At 35.5% G+C, this 19,931-nt stretch overlaps 1 protein-coding gene and 1 non-coding gene across 3 annotated transcripts; both read right to left on the bottom strand.

The window, feature by feature from the left end:
• Positions 1-2,838: 2,838 nt before the first annotated feature.
• On the bottom strand, positions 2,839-10,055 carry LOC107617671 (preprotein translocase subunit SCY2, chloroplastic). Of its 2 annotated transcripts, XR_015899339.1 has the most exons (14): positions 9,569-10,046; positions 8,958-9,467; positions 8,528-8,616; positions 8,087-8,166; positions 7,873-7,962; positions 7,388-7,479; positions 5,912-5,995; positions 5,259-5,409; positions 4,816-4,932; positions 4,502-4,631; positions 3,941-4,064; positions 3,737-3,843; positions 3,215-3,381; positions 2,839-2,978 (listed from the first exon to the last, which is right to left on the bottom strand). XR_015899339.1 is itself a non-coding variant. In XM_088498234.1 (13 exons), the coding sequence occupies exons 1-13, from the start codon at positions 9,675-9,677 to the stop codon at positions 3,292-3,294; spliced, it is 1,773 nt and encodes a 590-aa protein (XP_088354360.1). In that variant the 5' UTR covers positions 9,678-10,055; the 3' UTR covers positions 2,839-3,291. The 2 variants fall into 2 exon arrangements, 1 of the variants encoding a protein (XP_088354360.1); XM_088498234.1 differs by having other exon boundaries at positions 2,839-3,381; positions 9,569-10,055.
• Positions 10,056-18,892: 8,837 nt separating this feature from the next.
• Positions 18,893-18,996, bottom strand: LOC148544211 (small nucleolar RNA R71). Its single transcript, XR_015901433.1, has one exon. It is a non-coding gene; the product is annotated as a small nucleolar RNA R71 (small nucleolar RNA).
• Between the last annotated feature and the right edge of the window lie 935 nt (positions 18,997-19,931).

Raw genomic sequence — 19,931 nt, 5'->3', positions numbered from 1 at the left:
GTATCAGTCCGATTCATTGATTTTTCGGTCAAACCGACCAATTCGGTTCGATTTTAATAATTATAGTTTTTATTGAAGGAGGGGCTAAAACAATAAGAATATTTCATGAAAGAAGACATCAAATGCAAAAACAGTAAAACATTATCCACTTGAAAAACGCGTATAAAAGTGCCTTTCTATGAATTACATAAACTTTTCTTTTACCATGTCCGCATGTCAGATACATTTCAAACATGACACTCTTCGATATTCGCGTAATAAGTGTTTTTTCTGTGTCTAGCCCATTTTAATAAAAAATAAAAAAAATTTTCGAACATATTTAGATACACTTAAATACTATTTACGTGTCAGCGTGTTAATTCTTATTCTTAACATGTATTTTTGAAATGAGTTTTTAGAAATAATTATATTATGAATTATTAAAACAAAAGATATTTTTACTAATTTATATAATTAAAAATATTAAAACTAATTAAAAAATTAATTTATATTTTAATATCAATAAAATACTATAATATCATTATAATTTATCTAAAAAATACTTTATATTTTATATACATGTCATTTTCCTATGTCTTATAAGAATTTTAAATTCGTGTGTCCATGTGTCCCGTCTCGTGTCATGTCCTATATCCATGTCAGTGTCCGTGGATCATAAGTGTCTTTTTATGTGTCAAAGTTAAAAAAATTCAATTAAAATAAAAATAAAAAAATTTTCTTTGGACATACTTGGACAACCTAAATATCATGTGTGTCAAACTTTATTTTTAACATGTATTTTTGAAATAAATTTAGAAATATTATTATTTGATTAAAATAAAATATTAAAAATAATTAAAAAATTAATTTATGTTTTAATATTAATAAAATATTATTAAAATTTATCTGAAAAATACTTCATATTTTATATATATACGTGCTCCCATGCCTTATAAAATTTTAAAATTCGTGTGTCGACCTGTCCTGTGTCATACCATATCCCGTGTCCGTGTATCATAGATTCAAAACAATTTGATAGGTAAAATATATATAATTTTTTATAATTTGGATTGGATCAGTTTCTATCCAATCCATGCTATGGTACACACTAACTATATGACTATGGTGGTCCTTGCTATAATTATGAACCTCCATCCCATATTCAAATAATTTTCATCCTCAACATTGTCCTCAAAGTTAGGAAGAGTTAAGAATTCCATCATTGAGGATACTTCTGCAACAACCAATGACCTCGATGATCTTTTTGAACCTTCCATTGGATGTAAAATTGATGTTGAGAAGGAACATGTACAACTTTCAAAACACACTTTTAGCAATGAAGATGATACAGATGAAGTTGGTAACCAAGAGGTGGAGGTTATCAAAGAAAAGCCAAAGAGAGTAAAAATCACATTCACAAATCCTTTGGTACTTTCTTGTTAAGTCACCATCCAACGCACTATTTGAATGGGTAACTCTTTCTACTCGGTACTTTCTCAGCCCACATCAATATACTTTATTAGAAACGGATAGTCAATTTCGAGATATTTGTGAATTGAAGAGTAAAGAAGAGTCAAATATTAGTTGACAACAAGAACCAAGGCTCATGGTGGAAGAAATGTTAAGATTTGAGATCCGGAGGTAGTATAAGGCTCAAATTAAGGAATCTCAAACAAGGATTTAGAGCTTAAAGGAGAATTCAAAATTTTTGTCATCTGAATAGAAGCATGAAAATCAACAAAAAAGTGGATAAAAATTGGGATCCTAGGATATAAAGCTGTGTTTAGAAGGAAAACTGAAAATGAGAGACTGAGACGGTAAAACAAAAACTAAAAAACAGACTAAATTAAGTCTATTATGTTTTGATGTAAAATATAATAAATTGAATTACATCTCAATATTATATTTAGTTTAAGATAAATATGAACATCAACAGGTAAATTTAAAAAGTTAAATAAAAATATTTTTGAGAAGATATATTAAAATTTTAGTATCCATCCTCAAAAATTTTAATCCTATGTATTTAATAAAATGAAATTTTAGTTCCAATCTCTCACCACCAAATATAATACTAAGTTCCAATCCCACTCTCTATAAGCAGTCCCACTCTCTTTAAGCAAACACCACCTAATGAAATTACATCAGTCTTGCTCTATAAAACATTGACAATTCACTAAGTTGTCGTGCCCACGTGTAGAACACATTTTGAACATGATACTCATCGACACTCGTCCACGTTGCATGTCTACTATATCCAACCTTGTTCTTAATAAAAAAATAAAATTTTTCTCAAGACTCAGCTTGGAGACACCTAAAAAAATTCTTAATATGTATTATTAAAATGAATTTAGTAATATATATTATTATTTATTAAAATAAAAAATATTTTAAATGATTTATATAATTAAAAGAAGATATTAAATATTAATTTATACATTACTATTAATAAAATATCAAAATATTACAATTTATCTAAAAAATACTTTATATTTTATACATTTGTGTCCTCGTATTTTATACGATTTTAAAATTCGTGTCCGTGTGTGCTGCGTCGTATCATGTCCCGTATCCATATCAGTATCCGTGCATCATATCTTACTCCACCAAAATCCTCGTTTTTTGTTCTTTTTGATTTAGGATAGGCAACAAAATGAATTAATAACCCAACTCCCATTCTTTAGGTTTCGGTCTATTCCACTAAACTTTATGCCACAGTAATTAAGGAGTGCCAATAGACATGTATAATGTGCATTATAGGTACAATAATCCAAAAGACGGAAGTATTAGAAGGTATTTTCCTTTTTTTGGAAAGGTATCTCTTTCATGTTTAGTTTAAGCATAAAGAGATGCGAAATGCTATTTAGTCAAGCGAAAAGGTCTCACATGGCATTTCATCCAGTTGTAAGAGTAAATTACCTTCAAATGTAGTAAGACATGCCTCCCAATTAGTATTCTAAAATATATTGCTACTAGTATGTACTTCCCTGTACAAAGCTCAGCTGCAGCAGCAGCAACTATATTAGCAACAGTTTCGCAGCAAACAAACTTTTTCACACGTATATTAAATAAATTAAAAAGTGAGAAAAAAAAAGGCGTCTGAATCAGCTACTGCCACTTATCAACTTTTAGTCGCAGCATTTAGCACCTTGTATGCTACTTGACCTCACGGTATGATCCACAAGCTATACTTGTATAACTCAGAAATACAAGCTTCCTGGAAATTCATACGACTTACCAACAGAGAGCGAAGGATTATCCTCGAGGTATTAAATAGAATGGTGCAGAAGTATGACAGCATGGCCTTTAGAGATGCTATACGCCATAACGTTTCAAAGCATTGCTTAAGCTTGGCATCACATTATATGCTTGATATGATCTTCTAAGTTCGATAAGGGAACCAACCTGAAGCAGCAAAAGGGACTAATTAATCAAACTGTAGAATAGAACATACCGGTCACATCAACAAAGCACGTGTTTCAAATTGTTGAAACTTTCAATATTAGATTAGAAGTGTAATGGCGAATAAACGCTGTTATTTGTAGCGGAGGAAGAGTTCAAAGGATCCTAGTTACATGCATGGGAGATGACTCAACACGTAACAGTAAAGAAATAGTGCACCTAAATTTAAATTACCCAAAAAGAAATAACAATTCAAGCCAGATTAAGCAGGCACAAATTTGTTTCTTGGTTGTATACTGATGAGTTTGCATTCCAGGTACAATAAAAGTACAAGTAAATGCACCCTTCTTGTACTTACAATAATTAGAACTGAGGTAAAACCAATAGCAAATCCAGCATTGATGCGCCGTAAATGGTGATCAAGAATAGTAGATGTAGTGGCCAATACACTTAACAGCAGTCCCCCTGCAAAAGTTCCACAAGATAGAAGACCAAAATCTAACAATATTAAGAGTGGATTAAACTAAGGAAAAATGTCAAGTCTTTCTAATCAATGACAGACCCCAAAATCGTGTGGATGCCTGAATCTTTATTAGGTATTCTATAGTAGCCTTTCCAGGCTTTATGTTTGGTATTCTTGCACCCATCTTATTTAAGTAATCAGCAATTTCCTTTGGCAGGTTAGCCTGTGCACAAAGAACAATAAAATGTTATAAGATAGATGGAATCCATTCTAATAATCATAACATATTATGACAGTTAAATGACACCTCAAACTAAGAGATCAACAAATTAAGACAACAACAACAACATGAATAACCAAAGTCTTACCCACTAGACTGCTAATACACATTACTAAATTGCATTGAAAATGTCATAACTGGAAAAAGTAGTAGACTAGTAGCACAAGACATTCCATAGTTTGAGACCTTCAACAGATAATTTGAAAAAACTCATTTTAGTAATCCAAGGAAATTGAAGAGCTGACTTTTCTCTAATGTTATACACGGCACATCTATAAACTTTTCACTGTATTTTATTATTTTCATAAAACTTAAGTTTATATCAACAAGAAACTACTGAAAATGCAAATGGAAACTCATATCAGCAAAAAGAAACTTACAATATCAAATATATTGAATAGGAAGACAAAAAGAGCATATATTGAATAGTAAACCCATGGCTCAGCACCAACAGAATTTTCAGGGTTCAATATCTCCTTTACGTGCTCCCAGAAACGTGATTGAAGCAGACTATAAATAAAAGCTATATTAGAGAATGCAAATCACTAGAAAATAGTAAATCAATATGCAACATAGCATGCGCCACACACACATAAAAAAAGAAAGGGGGCGAGGGGGGGGGGGAGAGAAAGAAGATAGCAAAAGCAAGATTTAACCTGCAATGTTGTCAAGCTAAAAACGAGCGTGCACAGACCTGGCTAGAATACTTGGAAATGCTAAGAGGTAAGAGGTAGTAAGAACAGGTTGCATTCCAGATGGATTAATATTGAAAGGAATATACGGTTCGACTTCAGTAATTGGTGATTGCTCCCTGTTTAACATAGTAAGAAATGAAAAGTCAATTATACATCAGTACACTCAAGTATCAGTTAATCCTTCAGAATGACATAAGTATATATGAAATTAATTCTACAAAATAAATTAGTCCAATACTCCAATATACTGTCAATACCTATGCCAATGAAGGTACAACAGAAGACAATAAAATAGTCATTTTCTCAACTAGAGGAATGGAACAACTTTCCCCATTAATAATCAACCATATAAAAATTGAGAAAAATTTTAAGTGATGAATATCAGAACTCCAAAATCATGATTATCTAGACTTTTCAGGTGCAGCAAAGTTTCAACCATTACCTTGCAGCAGAAGCAAGTTTGAAACCATAGTACTGAAGCTTTACTTTCCTGCAACTTTCAGTTACCACAACTGCCCACATAGTAACTATGGTGAAAATACCCAACACTGCAAGCAGATATTGGCACCAAGTCACACCACCCAGACCATTCACTGCAATATCAAGAGATATTACTCAAAAAGATAGTGTTTATTCCATGATATTTAATTAACTAGATATAAAAATTATATCACATCCGTAAAACATCAACACAAGGTACTACAGGCTAAACTGAATTCCAGTTTAAACAAATTCCACATTACAAGTTACAACTGATATCTTAAACTCTTATGGTCCTCATTATCAGTTAGTGGTAAAACATTCATCCAAAATTATCTATTTATCATCCTTTTGGTCATTTTTCTTTTCTTTTTTGTTTATTCTTTAGAGATAACCATGATGATACATTCTTCTAGGCACCTGATATATATTTGAATCCAATGAGCTGTAGCTCAAATGGAACTTCCCCTAATCCCAGTGATAAGGGGATCGTTAGCTTTCAGTCAAGGTTTTATCCCCAATTTACCGGAGCTCCACAACAAAATTTAAGCTTGACAACTAGAAAAACACAAAGGAACAAAATATCAAAGCTTTGATTTGCATCTTGTCATGTACCGGAAAGCTGAGTGATCATTTTGTGTAGTGTCTCCACGTAACCCGTGAGTATTCCCACACATATGATGAGAGATGAACCTTGACCTGAAGAAAGCAGTCTCAGTCACAGCAAGAATCAATTGAATGATAAAGTAGAGATATATTGAACATAACTAAAGGAATAACCAAAATCTGCACATCCTTTCATTAGTTTGGTAAAGAAACAAAATGGTGATCTGAAACAGAATGGCTAAATTAACATTGCTGAATTGATTACTATTTATGAACTTATATGCTGAACAACACAACTAATCAGCAATTCAAGAATTTCTACAATTTTATGTGTAACAAACTAGCAAGATGAATATGAAAAGGGATAAATAAGGTATTGTAAATAAAAAAGTTTGTGACAGAATTATGTTAGGGACTTGGGTATTATGGGTGCTCAAAGTCCCACATCGAGTAGTATGGGATGCTTGATGTTGTATATAAGGAGAGTGATTCTTCCCCCTTAACAGCTAGCTTTTAAGGTGTGGTTTTCCACTTTCCTTAGATACTTAACAAATTACCAACAACAAAATAGTATTGTCCCACTAAGTAGGGATGACTACATGGATCAAACAATGCCTCGATCATATACTAGGAATCATATATAGTCAAACCATTGGAACATTAACCTTTTTAATGATTGCAAAATCTAACTATTAGATTCCTTAAGATCTTTCTCTCCTTTTTGGGGTTTCTGCAGCACGGGCTTCTTCCACCCACGACCAAATGACAAGCAATATTCTACCATCTTTTCCACAGGAAATACCATCCCCCTCTTCAATCTCTTAAATTTAAAGGTTTTGATAAAAACTGATTTTTAAACTACAATTTGAGGGGATGGCAAAAGTTGACTGAAAAAGGTAGGCTGCCATCAGTTTGTAACAATTTTCTCTTTTCAATCCAATTTAGTAAAACAAACTACTAGCATTTCACCTGGGGTGATTGGATATCGTGTAACATCTAACTAGCACTGAATTCAACCAAAAGAATGGCAATTATAGCATACAAGTATCTTTCAATTACACAAAAAAGTTACAATGGCATATGATTGGAGGTCACAACCAGCATCCTATACAAATTATATGTAGCCCTCTGGGGTGAGTAATCATTAACTATTATATACACAAATATTTATAAGAGAAAAGAAAGAAGGGGAAAGAAGGGGGGGATAAAACCTACCACAAAAATTGCAAACAGGAGAAAAACTACAAAAGTGCATGATTAACAAGTTGTTTGCTGTCATGTATGGATTGAGATCTAAATGACTCAACTAATAAGAAAACTCGATTGAATAGCAAATAACTCATGTTAGTTTCTACAAGCACATAGTTGATGTAATTAATAAATTTTCCCATCATTTGCTCCAGACTCTGGTCATCCTTTGAATTCTAGCTTAGACAACTCCAACCAAGGACGCTAAAGTAACAGCTTCAAGGTAAGAAAGAATACCAAATCCAGATTCTGATATAGTGTCACAGATCCATGTAATAGTCATTGCACCGCAAACCAACAAACAGGTTGTCACCAATACATGTTTGATGCTGCAATGATAAACATGTTTAAGAAAGAAATATATCTAATCCGGCATAATTTGAGTTTAGAAAAAAATGTAGTTACACCATCGTTATGATTGTGTAAAATGGCAAACCGGTAAAGAGACTGAGATATTGTAAAGCATTCAATAATGAATAAAACTGAATTTTGAAACCAATCTAATAATGCAATATGGCCCATGGCAAGCACCACATATGTGCACTAATGATTAAAAATGTTTAGAGAAATAGAGAGGAATCAAAATTCAAAATACTTGGAAAATAATCTAATTAGCCTTACTTATGATATCAACTTGAAAGGAAAACACTGATGATTGAATTCTTTGTACAATGATTGAAATTGAAATATAGCTTGGAAAATTATTCTTCTATACATATTACCATTGGCTGGCGGCATAGATTGAATATGGAAGCGAGTGGCAAGATATTATAAAAGCTTCCAAAATTGCAAAGCCAAATGACATCCACCATCTGAAATGTGTATAACATTTCGTATTTGAAAGTTAATAGATCATGAAGAATATTAAGAGAATAAGAAAAACATTGTGTAGCAAGAAATTATCTCACTGCTCAAGATGGATAAATAGGCACACACATATAACTCTTAATCTTCTCGTGTCCATCCAAACCTTCTTTGCGGAGCTTTACTAGAGAAGGAATAACATGACACAGTACCTGGACAGCATTATCTTGTATATAAATATGATTCATACGAGGCCAAAACTCAGAAATGAGGTGAAAAAAGTGTACTTGCTATAGCATATAAAAGAAAAATGCAGCATCTGATCAACCTCAATTCTATTTACAATCAAGTACTTCCAAGAAGTAGTAATAGTAATAACAGAATTAACTATCTTTTATAAGATACTAATCTATAAATCAAATATTTCTCCAATTAGAAACTATGGAGAGAAACTTCTTCAAAGGTCTACTTTGTGTGAAAAGATGAACATCACGAGTTTCATGCAGAATACTACCGTGATGGTGCAAAATAGCAAAATTCCAAACACTAAAAGACACAAAAGGAGCACTATACCTGCATAATAATAGACGCAAATATCTGGGGACTAATTCCAAGCTGGAAAAGAGATAACTTGAGCTCGTAGGAGAAGTCGCCAAGTTCATCTGTCATAAGCTACATGAATAACCATTCACACGCCATAAACTAAGCGAAAAATAAATAATCTAATCATGAAATCCGCCTAACAATAAACAGTAAAAAAGTAGTTTGGAAATGTTCCTTTTTAATCGGAAATGGACATGCTGTTGATTTCACCCAAATACTGTTTTCTTTACAATCCATTCATCCAATTAAGCTAGGTTGTTTTCAATACTTTTAAGATGGAATATCATCAAAATACAAATAAGCACCTTAACTAGCCTCGATTTTGCAAATAGCCAGAAAGTAAACAGAACGAAACCAATCGTGTTTGTTTCTTATTATAACATTGAAGAATGCATCTTACCAACACTTCCAGAGGCAAAGCTAAGGAAGTCTTGCGGTATCAACCTTCTGTCAAATCCAGGAAGAGGAATGAAATAACCAATACGACTAACCACAATCAGCACGGCAGTCACGAACAATCTCCTCCTTATCTCGCTCTTGAAGAACGATTCCGCAGCATCGTTGATCACAGAACTGAACCGCACGAAGTTCAAAAACTTGTTTTTGAATGTTTTTCGTCTGAAAGGTGGGGTTCTACAATCGTCACCACCAGGAGCAGCAACAATTGCTTCCCCGTCGTTGCCGCTATGCATTGGAATAATTTCCTTATTTGAAAGCTCGTCAACATAACGGTGTTCGCCTCGAACCCCGTTGGAGACATTAACGGAAAGTTTTCGGTACGATTTCAAGCACCGCGAGCGGTTCAGCGAAGGAAAAAGTGTTGTTGCGCTTAATGCAGGGGTTGTATTGAGGTGAAACCGAGGTCCATTGCAGCGTATACGAAAACATTGGATGCGGTGAGCTTGTCTTACTGTGCACATAGAAAAATCAAGCTGTATAAGAAGATACCATACAGAATTGCGCTTCACTTTAACCTTTCTAATTGCGTTTCTAGAGGAGAATTATACTAACCCGGAAGTTTGACGTTGGGTTTTGTAAAGAAGCTGTGTGGATGGAAGTGATTTTGGGATGAGAATCGCGTTGCTACCTCCATGGGTGGACTTATTTCCGAAAAATGCATGGGCAAGTAGGGAGAGTATTGAAAGAGAGATGGATGGATTACGAAACCCTCAACGAGTTGCCTTGATCCTCTGTTACGAGGACTAAAGTTACCCGATGTCTCAATGTGTTGTTACTGTGTCACGTCATCGGCAAACGGAGGCTCCTGGTGCTGCCTGCAGCAACTTGCGAGAAGAAGAGAAGAGGATGAGGATTAACGAGGCCGTGCGGCTGCATGCGATTCTGGTTCTGAGAAGATGTGAGGAGATGAGAGAGGAGGGTCTGACTCTCACAAGTCACAAGAAATGAGATGAGGATATATAACATTCTTTCGTAAGACCCGAAAGCTAAACCCTAGCGTTTGTGGTGATGGTGAGGTATTGAGACGCAGAGGGAAATTAAGAAATTGGAATTCAATATTATATTTGTTGGCTTAAAAATTAATATTAAATTTTTATTTTTATTTTTAAAATTTTAGTATTTCTATGAATTAAAAATATAAGAAATTAAAATTTTTGAGAATAGAGATTAAAATTTTAATAATATTTTATATCTAAAATATTTTTTTTAATTAATTAATTTTAACTTTATTTTTGTATAAATTAAATTAGAATTTTATTCTTATTTTAGTTTTTATCTTTCACTTCATACCAAATACAATATTAAGATTTATTTTGGTTTCTGTCCTTCAATTTCTATCTTTCAGTCTCTATCTCTCTTTTAAATACTATCTAACTACAATTCGATGTCGAAAAATTTTTCGTCCTTGCAAAATTTAACCAAAACCCTAATTTTATAATACTCACTCAATTTATTCTAAGAAACCGAATGTAGTACCAAATGAGTCACCAAAGATGACAAATAATTTCGAATAAAAAAATAGGGTTGTTGTTGGTGTAAAACGCATAAAGCAATAAATAAACAAGTAAAGAAAGCAATAAGGGTTTGGTGTGAAAATAGTATGAGAAATCAGTTAAGGCTTCGAAAATGTTCATCTTTCTGGATTAAAAGTTCTTACCAACTATTTTAACAATGTATGATTCATTCTATGGCAAACTATAAATGTCTAAACCCTAATCTCTTAGTGATTTAGCCTCCTCTAACCTTCATTAACCGCCACTCTCGTGGTCACTTAATTCCGATTAGAGGGTTAAGTTCAGAAAACTAGTTTAATGCCACAAAAACCCTAATTACCCAAAGCTAATAGGATTTTATGTCATATATCCCAATCAGTTCGTGTAATTAGCAATTTAGGAGGAATTTATTTTCAAGATGTAATTTAAGCAAGATAACTCTCTCAAAAATCACAAGAACTCATGTAGAAAAGGGTCATACTCTCGTTCCACCTAATTCATAAGATTAAGAACGAAAACAATCCTTATAATTGAATCAAAATATTAATTAAAATCGAAGAATAATAGTTCTAATCCATAGAAATAAATAGAGCTCTTAACCTTAACCAGGAGGTTTAGTTACTCATGACTTACAGAGAAACTAGGGTTATCAAAACGTGCGGAAGGAAGAAGATCCTAGACCTAAGTGATCTTTTACTTTAAATACTAACCTAATTCAATTCGGAAATAAAATAAAAATAATAAATCCTAAGACTAAAAGATATTGTTTGTAAATAAAAATTACAAAAAAACAAAATAAAATAAAACTAATATAAGTGCTTAATACACTTGAGAAGACCAAATGAGTGTGATTCGGACTGGCTGTTGGCGTGAAACGCCAGATTGGGCGTTAAACGCCCAAGCAGGAGTTGCAACATTGCTGGCCTTGATCCCTTGCTGGCGCCAAACGCCAATTGGGCGTTTAGCGCCCGAGGTGGGGGGTGCTGACAGCTTTCTTCCTTTTTGCATTAAACTCTGCTAAATTGCTTCGAATTTCACTTGAAATTATAAAAATACCAAAGCAACTCAAAGTAGTATCCAAAAGGAATTTTTATACCAAAATCAAGTAAAACTAAATAAAATCTAACTAAAAACAACTGAAAAATGATAAGAAAAAGGGTATAACATGCTCACGCATCAGTTGGTGTGCACGGGGGGTTTGACTGAGTTGTGATTTGCTTTTTTCTGGTTTTACCTAATTAGTTTATTCAAATTCAATTGTATACATTGGTTATATTTTTTCAATTTAAATGTAATATTGTTTTATTGCTCGTTAGATAATTGTATTCTAATCATTAGATAATGTTTAGTATGTGAAAAACCTAACGATTTTTTTCTTCTTAAAAGTCTACCATCCGTCCTTATTTGAATTGCTGAACAAGAGTCAGATGGATAAAAAGGTAATACGCATTTCACCGTTAATCCATCTTGATTGTATTTGCTTCTAATGGATATTTCGTTCGTTGACAGAAACTGGTATAGACATGTTGTTCACCATGCTATATGAATGGTTTGATCATCCACCTGGAAAAAAAATAATGGCAATGCGAAGCTGGCTGAAATCAACGCTATCGGGTTCGAATTCATGAAGCGGATCCCATACTAGCTAGTGAGGTAGAGTATAATGGTTCAACTAGCAAAGACATGCAACGTGGATACAAGCACACTGAAAGTGGATGTTGGCAACATCCGCATTAATCCCGAGTTGATCGGGAGGACTTTAGGCATACCCTCTGGTGGTGAGTTACCATTGTTTATTAATTAGCCTTTGTTGTACATGTTTGTTTGGTTTTGTTTTATCTATCCTAACGGTTATGGTATATCCTTGGGTGTTTCAATAATTTAGGCGATGAATTTCCCAAACTCGAAGAGAAGAATGCTGCCCATATGGCAATCAAAGCATGATTCCAAAAAAAAAATCACACAACTACGCGACTTTATCTACGGATGCCTCATGGAGACTAAGGCAGAACGGATGGATTTCAGACCACACTTCATCTTGGTAGTCCTAAAAATATTTTTTATGCCCAACAAGTCAACAAATAATATCGCCGTGGCACATACCCTCGATTTTAGATGTCCCGGACCCCAGCAAATTCAATTGGCCATTGAAGGCATTCAAGTGGTTGGGAAAGGCGGTAGAAAAATACAAAACAATAAAGCATGAAACCTGTGGTGGCTGCATGTTCGCCTTATTGGTATGTTAGATTGTTAAACTGCTACTATATCCAACTTACCGTTTATGTTGCACCCTTTAAGTTGTCAACTTCTTGCATCCAGGTGTTGTACTTTGAGCGATTAAAGCATGGTCAGCTAGATGGCTGTCAAGAACCGAAGCCATGGGTCGCCGCATGGACTGCTGCTGAACTTGAAAAGAAGGAAACCAATGTCCTTTCCCAGGTACTAACCCAGACGATTTCTTCTTTGTACCATAGTAAACTACTTTATCGATCGAGGGATGATTTTTATAACCCAGCAGAATTTTCCCGTGTGGTATTTGGATGATTACTATCTAACTCATTTGATCTTTAACAATCATCGTTACATCGGAGACAAGGCGGAAATGGGTGAAGAACCTAACGGTCGAGCAAATAAGACATGTTAACAAGCCGACTCCAAAGAAACAAACCCAAAGAGGGCGCACAAGACTACAGCAACACCCAAGGTAATTCCCTATTGGAATTTGAGTAAACTACGGCAGGCAAGCTTTAGGTGGGTAGATTATTTGCTAGTTTGATGTAGCTATATGTAATTGCAAAACTGGTTCGGTGTTCCTTTATCCATTGGATATTTTGTTTGGTTATTAGTGAATGAATCCCTACACTCTATACAACTGTACCAGCAAGTGCATTGGGTCGATCCCACGAGGATTGTGGTTTGAAGCAAGCTATGGTTATCTTGCAGGTCTTAGTCAGGCGAATCAAGAGGTTATTAGTTTAAATTTAGTTAAAACCATAAAAAGGAATAAAGAAAAAGGGTAATCAGAACTCAGAAGTTGTGTAAATTATGATATGAAGGTGCTTAAGGCTTGGAGTTGCTTTGTCCTTCTGAATTAACTCTGGTCTTACTATCTTCTTCAATTGTGAATGATTTTTTCAATGGCAATCTGTATGTGATCAACGCCTTTCTTGAGAGATCGTCAATACTCCTCCAGATCTGAACCCCAGGGTTAGTGTGCATTCTGATTGAGGGTGAAGCTGCTGCAACCCACTCTCCTTCATGATCCTACTCAAAACACCACAGACAAGGTCGAATCTTTCGGATCAGAGAAGGCTGCGCCTTTGGGTTCTAGCCTCTACCACAGAGAGTCTAATCTCCCAGTAAATCGGCTAAACTGGTGTCTCGAGAAATCCCCAACAAAGTCGTGGATTAGCCGTCCGAGAGATGTATAATCAAGTTGGTGGTTCAATGCTTTCCACTGAAGTAGTATTCACACGAACCCAAGTAGACATGGGTGGTTGTCAGGCACACGGTCCTAGTATGATGAACGAAGCTGATTATCACTAGTCATCCCATTCACCATGTTGAAGAACGAGCATACATCTTAGAATTAAATCAAACACGGATTGAAGAGAAATAGTAATACTTTTATTAATTCATAGAACTCAGCAGGGATCCTCCCCTCAACCTAGGAGGTTTAGAAACTCATACTGATAGGAAATACAATGGTAAAAATGAAATGTGCTGGGAGAGATGTGTGAATAAAATGAATCTAATTCCTTAAATGTAACACCCTCACTACCAGAATGTCACGCTTTCGGCTGTGCCACTCTGATAGCAAGAAGTATTATGACTACTTTATATACTTAATATTAAAATAGGAACCTTTGACTCGACACGGTATCGCTGATTTCTTTGAAAATCGGAAATAAATACTTTATCTTAAAAAAAAACAAATAGGCATAGATTCAAATACAAGACTTCTTACATAATAGCTTATAATGTAGTATATATATGAAACATACAACTCCTATCCCTCTTACAAAATTGTAATAACAAAGACGAGAGAAGAAAAATTATCTAATTAATATAATATCATATAAACCAAAACGCAATATAACTCTTTATAATGCTCCTTCATCCGATTCCTGAAAAGGTAAAGCTGTAGGGGGGTGAAAACCTAACCACACGGTCTCACCACGGAGTTTCAGAATTGTCATAAGAAGATATTTAATAAAAAAACTGTTTTCAAGCTTAGTGATTATCATAGGCTTATGAATCTTTTAAAAAACAATAGCTAATCATTCAAAACCTTTTCAAAGAAACAATATTTAATCTTTCAGAAATTCAAAACCTTTCTTTTCTTATAAGAAAATCTTAATCAGAAACCAACCACGCAATCAATCATCAATTCAGCACCAAAGCTCATTCTCAAAAGTAGCACACCAAGACAAACACAGGCAAAATAGACAAGGAAAGCACAGGTTTAGGTAGCAGTTACAGCAAATAGTTCAGGTAGCAGTTAAGAACAGTTTAACAGTTAGGCAAACCAAAACAAATTCAAACCCAAGGAAAGCATACAAATGCATATGATGCATGCCTGTCCTATGGCTAATGAGCTCATCTGTCGGTTATACAGCCAACCCGATAAGTCCGGTTTGCTAAACCATTGGACTGTCCCCCGATGCGCATCCCTATGAGTCTATGCATAGCTTTTTCTCTCTCTCTCTGCCTCTCTCTCTCTCTCTATATATATATATATATATATATACCAAATCACTTAGTGGGGGTACCATTCCCGGGAATTTATAAGTGCTCGGTCATCCTTACGTCATAGGGTCAACAAAGTATCGAGTCTCAACCTGGAGCAATTGGTGACAAGCCACTGCGTCTACCCAGGAAAATTCGTGTCTCAGATAATTCAAATTCATAAGCCATATGAATAATTCATTCAACATTCATCAATATCTAAGTCATTCTCAATATCATCATTATTCGTCAATCCATATCTCATCTCCAAATTCATTCAAAAATCATATTTCAAAGTCAATTCTTATCATCCTTTTTTTCCATTCCGTTCATTAACAACCCCAATTCAAAACATAATTCTTTGTTTGATAAATAAATCAATCTTAAAACATATAATATTTAAAAATAAATCTTTTTAAATAATTACTTCAAATGAAACTTCCAATTTTATAAAATTTCGTCAGCATCTCCTCTAAAACTCGAATTATGCCACCCTTTTCGGGTCCCTGATGCCAGAGCATCTTGGCCAGTTTCACTGATATTTTCTTTACTGTTTTAGGATAGTTTCATGCATTTTCTTAGTAAAAAAGAAAGTTTTGGGTAAATATACACTTACCCTTGATTCAAGCAAATATTGTGAACTTTACATGATTTCATGAGAATTTTGCATGAATTGAACGATAAAATGGATGATGCATGGTCTCATGATTAAGAACCAAGCTTTGATGCACTTTATTTGCTTGATTTCAGGACAAAGGAAGCAAGGAAGAGCCACGTTAGCAGCCACGTTAGTCTAACTAACGTGACCACTAACATGGAATGGGAGTAAGTTTGTAGCGTTAATGGAAAAAGTGATTGCCAATAACGCCTTCGAAAGCCATCATAGCCCACGTTAGTTACATTAACGTGGGAGCTAACGTGGAAAGGAAAGGGGAGCTCCAACATTAGTGGTAAAGGTGAACACCACTAACGTTCCAAAAGGGCACACTTAGCCACGTTAAGAGTCACGTTAATCCAATTAACATGAACTCTAACGTGGAAGGAGAAAGAAATCACCAACGTTAGTGACACTCACCTTTGTCACTAACGTTGGACTAAGCCAATATTGCCTACGTTAGTAGTCATGTTAAGACCACTAACGTGAAGGGTAACGTGGAGCAAGGAATGATAGGCCAACGTTAGTGACACTCACCTTTGTCACTAACATTGGAGATGGCAAGTACCACCACGTTAGTGGTCACGTTAATGCCATTAACGTGAGGCACTAACGTGGGAAGAAGGGGCGTTTGAAGCGTTAATGACAAAGGTAAGTGTCACTAACGCTCTCGAAGCTTAGGCATGCCCACGTTAAGGGCCACGTTAGTTACACTAATGTGGATCACTAACGTGGGAAAGAGAAGCAAGGAGCAACGTTATTGGTAAAGATGAATGCCAATAATGTTTACGAAAGACTGAGAAGCAACGTTATTGGTAAAGGTGAATGCCAATAACGTCTGCGAAGGACTAAGAGGCAACGTTAGTGGTCACGTTAGTGCCACTAATGTTGAAGTTAACGTGGATCAATTTGGTTTGGAGCGTTAGTGAAAAAGGTTATCGCCACTAACATTTTCGAACCTAAAGTTACACTTAACGTTAACACCACTAACGTCCTAACTAACGTCCACCCATGCCTGACTCACACTTTTTCTACAAGCAAAGCTGAGCCCATTGAAGATTATAACTGCTTCAACTCAAGATCAAAGGCCCATATCCAAGACTTGAAGAGCTAACTAGAAGATCAAGAAGAGTAGTATATATAGGAGTAGTTTTGAACTAGAAAGGGGCTTGGCATTATTGGGAACTACATTCTGTATATTTACTTTTCCTGCAAATTCTAGTTTACTTTCAGAATGCACTCTTCTTTATCATCTTCCATTTCCAGAGCTATGAACAACTAAACCCCTTTTCATTGGGTTAGGAAGCTCTGTTGTAATTTGATGGATCAATCATAGTTTTCATTCTTCTTCTTCTTTCTTTTCTCTTGATTTACTAGAAAGCTTTCGATCTTAAATCAATTGGTTAGTTGTCTTGGAAAAGAAACTCTCCATAATTGGATCTCCTCTGAGCCTTGGAAAAGGGATGAGGAGATCATGCTAGAATTGCTTTCTCATGTTGGACCAAATTGGGGTTTGGATGGATATAGTGACATATAATCCTACCAACACTTTGATTTAGAATACATGTGGTATAATCAGTGACCATACTTCATCTCTTTCCATGAGCAATTAAATCAAGGAATTGGGTAATTGTTCAAGCTTAGAGAGAATGGATTGCCAAGGAATTGGGATCCAATCACTTAAGATTGCCAAGGAGATCAATGAATGCATTGATTGAGGAAGAGATGAGAATGAACTTGATCCGGAGAATACAACATCTCCCAAGCCCAATGAATCCCCCATTTCTGATCTTACCCATTCTCTTTACCTTCTGCCATTTACTTTTATGTTCATCTCCCCAATTCCCCATTTAAGATTCTGCAATTTACTTTCTGCAATTTATTTTCTGCCATTTATTTCCAGCATTTACATTTTCTGTCATTTGCTTTCCCGCCATTTAATTTTCTGCAATTATCAACTCAACTCCTGCTTAGCTCAACTAGAACATTCCTCCAATTAAAGTTGCTTGACCAATCAATCCATGTGGGATTCGATCTCACTCTATTGTGAGTTTTTACTTGACGACAATTCGGTATACTTGTCGAAGGAAAATTTGTTGAGAGACAAGTTTTCGTGCATCAAGTTTATGGCGCCGTTGCCGGGGATTGATTTTGTATCGACAATGATTAAGTTGGAGGATAACTAGATTGAGCAATTTTATTTGTTTTGATTATTTTATTTTAGTCATTTACTTCCAGTTTAGCTATTTCGTTCCCTTTTTCCTTCTCCTTCGTCTATTTTCTTTGTTATCTACAATTTAGTTCACTAACCCACTAACTGTTTGATACATTGCACCACTCACACTAACAGCCATTCTAACAAGAGTAATTTCTTCATTTATTTTCTTTCTTGCTTTTTTCTTTATTGGTTGTATGACAGGTAGAAGAAGTGGAGCTTCAACTTTCTTTGATTCTGAACCTGAGAGGACCTTCCTTAGATTAAGGAGGGAAGCAAGAGGGAAAAGAGTCGTTGGTGCTGAGGAAGAGGAAGAGTATTTTGAAACAGACATGGAGGAGAACATGGAGAACCACCATGAAGAAGAAGCTCACAACCATGCCAGAGAAGGCCCAGTAAATCATGCTAGGCAAGAGAGAAGAGTTCTAGGCTCTTACATCAACCCAAACCCAGGAAATTGTGGAAGTAATATCTAAAAGCCAACCATACATGCCAATAATTTTGAACTCAAGCCCCAGCTCATCACCCTCATTCAGAACAACTATTCATTCGGAGGAAGTGTCCAAGAAGACCCCAATCAACATCTAACCACCTTCCTAAGGATATGTGATACTGTGAAGTCTAATGGTGTTCATCCGGATGTCTATAGACTACTTTTGTTCCCTTTCTCACTTAGGGACAAAGCATCTAAATGGCTAAAATCTTTCCCGAAGGAGGATTTAACAGCCTGGGAAGATGTGGTGAACAAATTCTTGGCGAGATTCTACCCTCCTCAAAGAATCAACAGGTTGAGAGCTGAGGTACAAACCTTCAGGCAACAAGATGGTGAAACTCTCTATGAGGCATGGGAGAGGTTTAAGGACTTAACAAGAAGGTGCCCACCAGACATGTTCAACGAATGGGTTCAACTGCACATTTTCTATGAGGGTCTTTCTTATAAATCAAAGAAGGCAGTAGACCACTCATCTGGGAGATCTCTAAACAAGAAAAAGACCATTGAAGAAGCCAGAGATGTCATTGAGACTGTAGCTGAGAATGACTACTTCTATACTTCTAAAAGGAGCATCACTCAAGGAGTGATAGAGCTAAACCATATGGATGCACTGCTGGCTCAAAACAAGATGATCACCAAGCAGTTAGCTGACCTTACCAAGAAGATGGAAGGGAACCAAGTTGCAGCAGTCACCACTTCATTATCGGCTCAAGAAGGAGTAAATACAGAGGAAGAGAGTGACTGAGAACAAGCCAACTATATTGAGAACTCATCTAGGCAGGCCCATGACCCAAACTCCAAGACTTATAATCCTGGTTGAAAGAACCACCCGAACTTTGGGTGGGAAAATCAACAAGATCAAGGCCAGGATCAAAGACGTCACAACCCCAACAAAGCATTCCACACAGAGATCATATCAACACCCACCCAATAGTGCCTCTCAACATCCACATCAAAACCAAAATGGCCCTTCTCACCCCTCCTACCTCCATTCACCATCACCACCCGAAGATAGACTCTCCAGAATTGAGACTCTACTTGAAGATATATGTAAGGAAGTCCAAGACAATAGAGTGTTCAAGGATGAAATGCGAACTAATATAAAAAACCAGGGAGACACCATCAAGAGGCTGGAGTCTCAAGTGGGATATCTTTCTCAGCAGATCCCCAAGCCTACTGATAGCTTCCCAAGTGACACAGAGAAAAACCCGAGAAATGAAGCAAAGAAGGAAAGATGGAAAGAATGCAAGATGGTCACTATAAGTGATAAGGGGAGTGTGGAAGAACTGAACAAACCATTTGAACACTCTCAAGATAGTCTAGCAGAGAAG

The sequence above is a fragment of the Arachis ipaensis genome, chromosome B9 (assembly GCF_059453495.1).
Source record: "Arachis ipaensis isolate K30076 ecotype BB chromosome B9, ASM5945349v1, whole genome shotgun sequence".
In the NCBI taxonomy this organism is placed as follows: Eukaryota; Viridiplantae; Streptophyta; class Magnoliopsida; order Fabales; family Fabaceae; genus Arachis; species Arachis ipaensis.
Note: the sequence above shows the minus strand (reverse complement) of the source record. Positions and strands in the feature narration are given on the sequence as shown.